Source organism: Dipodomys ordii, unplaced genomic scaffold, assembly GCF_000151885.1.
Source record: "Dipodomys ordii isolate 6190 unplaced genomic scaffold, Dord_2.0 Scaffold86, whole genome shotgun sequence".
Classification (NCBI taxonomy): domain Eukaryota; kingdom Metazoa; phylum Chordata; class Mammalia; order Rodentia; family Heteromyidae; genus Dipodomys; species Dipodomys ordii.
In genome coordinates this window covers 3,032,325-3,038,324 of record NW_012267302.1, presented here as the reverse complement: position 1 = coordinate 3,038,324, position 6,000 = coordinate 3,032,325, and the positions used below count along the sequence as shown (strand labels likewise).

At 37.6% G+C, this 6,000-nt stretch overlaps 1 protein-coding gene across 1 annotated transcript in view; it reads right to left on the bottom strand.

The window, feature by feature from the left end:
- Positions 1 to 1,688: 1,688 nt before the first annotated feature.
- Positions 1,689 to 6,000, bottom strand: part of Adk (adenosine kinase) — a 169,927-nt gene continuing 165,615 nt past the window's right edge. The window contains exon 9 of the mRNA XM_013025600.1: positions 1,689 to 1,729. Within this exon, the coding sequence (XP_012881054.1) occupies positions 1,718 to 1,729 (12 nt within the window). The 3' untranslated portion in view covers positions 1,689 to 1,717. The remainder of the gene's footprint in view (positions 1,730 to 6,000) is intronic.

The window sequence follows — 6,000 nt, the reverse complement described above, 5'->3', positions numbered from 1 at the left end:
CTCTTCAGCTCAAGGCTAGCGCTCTACCACTTGAGCCACAGCGCCACTTCCGGCTTTTTTCTTTTTGCTTATGTGGTGCTGAGGAATCGAACCCAGGATCTCTGGCATGCAAGGCATGCACTCTACCACTGAGCCACCTTCCCAGCCCCTCCATTCACTTTCACTAGAATCTTTCTCAAATCTTTTCATGAAAGAAAGAATATTAGAGGACAAATTCTTGATTTTGATGTTTTTCAATTTACAATCATGGTTTAGAGTAAATCTATGTTGTAGAAAATACTATCAAAAGATAAGTAAATCCTAAGATAACAATTACATATTTCATTATATATTCATTCAATTTTGTTCTTTAATATTGAGAGACCACATTGCTGGCACAAAATTTCAAACATGATTTTTAAAAATGTTTTAAAATGTTTTATCATATCACCTTATTGTGATTGCTTCCAAATCACTTACAAAGTTATTTAGAGTGCTCATCTTCCCTATTTAAAGTCTTGTGTTCAATAATGAATTCTCCAATCCACTCTAAAAACTTAATTAAAATCCAATGTAAATAAATATTCTCTCTCTTCCCTACTTCCCTTGACATACTGAAGCTTGATTTAGGGCCTTGCACTTGCAAGACTAGGGGTCTTCCAATAAGTCTGTTTGTCCAGGCTAATATCAGATTGTGATCGTCCTACCAAATCCTCTTGAGTATCTGGGATTACATGAATGTGTTACACTGCTCTATCCTCAATAAATGGTCCAACAATATAAATTAATACTCATGAAATAATTATGAATTTTAGTAGAAAATTTATGAAGACTAAAAGCAAAAGCTATAAAAATGAAAACATGTTATGATTACTATTTGTTTACATGCAAAACTCTTTTTTCAAGTATAGACTCATTCTTCCACTCAACAGTTGTATATTTCTCACAATTATGTTTCTCTACAGGTATAACAATCCAGCCCTAACCTCACAAAAATCTACCCGTAATATGGATAAAATTCCACAAAATAGTTATAAAATAAATGTACAGAGGGAAAATAATCTACATTTTCCATTGTAATAGAAAAGCAGACAAAAGGAAATATGCATTTGTTCCAAAGGAAAATTCATTTACTAACTTTATATTCTCAAAAAATTATTGACAAGGTAGGATTTATTATACTTTCACTTATTATTATTGGCAGTTTTAATTTATTATTACTTATTATTATTGGCATTATTTTCACAGGGTTTTAAGTGAGGGTCTCCCATTTGCTAGGTAGGCACTCTATCTCTTGACCATATCTCCAGAATGTTTTGCTCTGGTAACACCGGAGATAAGGTCTTACTTTTTGTTCAGGCTGGCCTGAATGCCATCCCCCTACTTATACTTCCTGCTATAGCTGAGATGACAAATGACTGTTAAGATGGAATCTTGTAAACATTTTGACATGAGTGACCTAAAACCTTGATTTTCCTAATCTCAGTCTTCCAAATAACTAGAATAGGTACATTTCACAGTGCTAAGCTCTCTCTAAAGTTTAAAACAGGAATCTAGACATTCATATAATATTACCAAAGAAGGATGTTCTTAGGAGAGGATCACAAAGGCTCAATAGTTTTGTGCATATGATCATATAAAATGATGTTTATTGAAATGAACTCCAAGAAATTTTGTTTCTTCTTTAAAAAAAATTTTCACCTTTGTTGCTGTTTTTGATTTCTATACCTCTGTCTTTTTATAAGTTTATCTGTTTTGGAGAGGACAAAGAAGAACAGAGAAAGAGTGGGAGAAGTATAAACAAATGCAGCACTGATACTCACTAGACACTGTTGAAAATGAACTATATAACATATAGAGGAGAAGGGGTGGGAGGGAAAAACTGGGAGAAAATAAGGGAAGAGGGTTCAAAAAGAAATGTACATGACATGTAACTGTACATCACTTTTACAATAACAATTTAAATATAAACTCTCTCTACAAGCCTAAACTTACAAGCTGATTCTTTCTTTATAGTGTTTTTGCAACTTGGAATCTTTCCTCCCATAAAAATAAGCCATTAGGAATAATATATAGATCTCTAAACAAAAATCTTATGAAGCTATATTCCCAGCTATAGACAAAGGTTGCTTAATGTTGTCTCTACTCCTTTTCTTAAATAGAAAATTGTTTGTTGTGGGATGCTGTGCCATGCATTTGTAAGATGCTTTGCAACATCCTTGGTCCTGTTTCAATCAATCCATCTATCAGTCTCACAATGCAAAACCCAAATTTCCAGAAGGGACAAAAATCATTGCTGGTTGAGAATCATTGTTGGTTGGTCAGTACTATAGTGACCCATATAACAAATCATAAATCCTCCATACTTGTTACACACAAATTCATCCCAGAATAAATCTCAAGATTTGTAACAATAGAAAAATATTCAGCACTGGTGGCCGGTAGCTCACGCCAGTAATCCTAGCTATTCAGAAGGCTGAGATCTGAGGATCACAGTTCAGAGACAGCAGGGGTAGGAAAGTCTGTGAGACTCTTATCTCCCATTGACTATCAGAAAACCAGAAGTGGTGCAGTGGCTCAAAGGAGTAGAGCTCTAGCCTTGAGCAAAAAAGCTCAGGGACAGCACCATGCCTGAGTCCAAGCTCCAAGACAAAAAAAAAAAAAAGTATTCAGCATGACATAAAGACAATTCAACACATTTTTTTTTTAGGCATACAGAAAGACAGAAATATACAGCCTCTATTAGAAAAAACAAACATCAAGTGTTTCTCCAATCAATTTTGCTTCAGTTCAGGTGCCTTTAGGCATCAGAAAATAAATTCAAGGAATAACTGAGAACACTCCAAACATAATTAGAATTAAAATCCCACAGCTCTAAGAAGTTAAACAAATCCAGAGGAAAAGAAATATAGAGAAAAATATACTAAGGCATATACTAACAAAATCTTGTAAGAAAATTTAAAAAAAGACAAAAACACCAACATGGTCCAGGGAGGTGTAGCAGAGAATTAAATACAGAGGGAGGGGCTGGGAAGGTGGCTCAGTGGTAAAATGCTTGCCTTGTATGCATGAGGCCATGGGTTCAATTCCTCAGCACAACATAAGCAGAAAAAGCTGGAAGTGGCGCTGTGGCTCAAGTGGTAGAGCACTAGCCTTGAGCTGAAGAGCTGAGGGACAGTGCCCAGGCCCAGAGTTCAGGCCCCATGACCAGCCAAACAAACAAACACAATACAGAGGGAAAAGAGTAAGGATTCTTATCAACGCCATCAAATTATGTCATTTGAAAGAAAATGAATAAAACTGGAGACCATCATGCTGATAATCCAAACTTAAAAAGTCAAATATCTGGGCTGGGAAGGTAGCTCAGTGGTAGAGTGCTTCCTGAGGCCCTGGGTTCAATTCCTTAGCACCACATTAGCAGAAAAGGCCAAAGGGGCACTGTGGATCAAGTGGTAGAGTGCTATCCTTGAGCTGAAGATCTGAGGGACAGTGCCCTGGCTCCAGAGTTCAGGCCCCATGACTGACTGACTGACTAAATAAATAAATAAATAAAGTCAAATATCACATGTACTTCCTCATTTATGGGATACAGACCTATAATAACAATGACAATGATGATGATAGTAAGAATAGCAATAATAATAAGATATGAATATAAAAGGAGGACTCTGTAAAGGTGATCATTAGGAAGAGTAGAAAAGGATAAGTAAGATCAAAGGGCTACACACACACACACACACACACACACACACAAACACACCACATATACAGTATAATGAAATCTACCCACAAAACACTGCTTGAAAAAAAAGAGAAGAGGGAGGGGAGGAATGGAAATGAAGATCCTTCGTATTACTAATGTATGCTAATTCAAAAATAAAGCAAGAAAAATTTAAAAAGGATAAAAGAGAGCTGGGAAAGCAGCTCAGTGGTAGAGTACTTGCCTTGCATGCATGAGGCTCTGGGTTTGATTCCTCAGTACTACATAAGCAGAAAAGGCCAGAAATGGCACTGTGGCTCAAGTGGTAGAGTGCTAGCCTTGAGCAAAAGAAGCTCAGAAACAGTGCCCAGGCCCAGAGTTCAGGCCCCACACCAACCCCTTCCCCCCTTAAAAAAGGACAAAAGAAGCAAGAAGACAGTGAGCAACATCTTTCCTAATAAAAGGAAAAGAAAGCCAAACCTAAACTACATACTTAAAAAAATGTCTTTCAAAAAGTAAGGGGATACGCACAAGACAGTATGTTTAAAATAAAATGTACAACTTGGGGGGCAGGGAAGTGAGAGAAAAATGAGGGAAGGGGTTAACAAGTTTTGACAAGAAATGTACCCACTATCTTTCACATGTCATTGTAACCCTTCTATACATCACCTAGACAATAAAATTAAAACTATTAACAAACTAAAGGGAAATAAAGACGTTTATAGACACACAAATAGTGAAGAATTTATCCTCAATAGATCCCAAAACAAGAAATGATGATTGCCTTTTATTTTGGTTGGACATAGGGCTTGAATTCTGGGATTGGGTGCTGACCCTGTGCTCTTCAGCTCAAGGCCAACAGTACCACTTGAGCCACAATGAAACTTCCAGTTTTCTAATGGTTTGTTGGAGATAAGAGTCTCATAGACTTTCCTGCCTGGTCTGGCTTTGAACTGTGATCCTCAGCTCTCAGGGTCCTGAGTAGCTAGGATTACAGGTGTGAGCCACTGGCGCCTGGTTTTGATGATTGCCTTTTAGACAGAAGGAAAAAAGATACTAGATGGAAAACTTACTCTAACTAAAAGGAAACCACAATTCTACATAAAAATATATACGTTTTGTTGCCATTATTTAGGTATTTTTAATGAAAAGTATGCTTTTTCATATTATATAAGTCATTTATAAAGATATGTAACAATTTAAACAAAATGACGTGTTACAGCATCTATAAAATATGTACATTCAGGGGGCTGGGAAGGTGGCTCAGTGGTAGAGTGCTTGCCTTGCATGCACGAGGCCCTGGGTTCGATTCCTCAGCACCACATAAGCAAAAAGAAAAAAGCAGGAAGTGGCGCTGTAGCTCAAGTGGTAGAGCGCTAACCTTGAGCTGAAGAGCTGAGGGACAGTGCCCAGGCCCAGAGTTCAGGCCCCACGATCGGAACCACCTCCTCCCCAAAAAATGTACATTTAAAAAAAAGTAAAGGCCAGGTACTGGTGGCTCACCACTGTAATACTATGTACCCACGAGGCTGAGATCTAAGGATCATGGCGGGAAGGCAGCCCTGGTAGGAAAGTGTGAGATTCTTAATTTCAATTAATTACCAGAAAACTGGAAGTGAAGCGGTGGCTCAAAGATGTAGAGCATAAGCCTTGAGCAAAACAGCTCAGAGATGTGCTCAGGCCCTGAGTTCAAGCCCCACAACTGACCAAAAAATAATTGAATAAACAAATAAATAAACACAAGTATGTGTTGTGTGTCATTTGACAAATGAAAAAAAAAATTTTTTTTTTGGTCCTGGGCTTGAACTCTGGGCCTGGGCGCTGTCCCTCAGCTCTTCAGCTCAAGGCGAGTGCTCTAGCACTTGAGCCACAGTGCCACTTCCTAAATGAAAATTTTTTTAAATCGTAAAGTTACATTTTATAAGACCTACTAGGACTGAAATAGAATCAAACCATTACTAGGTTACTTAATTTGAAGTCACAGAATCATTTGAAGATCAACCGTGATGAATAAAGACATGCACTACAATGTCTAAAATAAAAACAAAAAAGAGATTGTCAACAAAAGAGATATTACTGGATTAACTGGAAAGAAATTAACAGAAAAGTGGTAGTGAAAGCTGGGTGCTGGTAACGCCTGCCGACAACCCCAAACCATTTATGAGGCTGAGACCTGAGGATTGAACTTTAAAGTCAGCCTAGGCAGAAAAGTTCATGAGACTCTAACACCAATTAACCAGCAAATAAACAAAAAGAGCCAAACAACAAAAAAACCTGGACTTTGGGGCTGGGAAGGTGGCTCAGTGGTAGAGTGCTTGCCT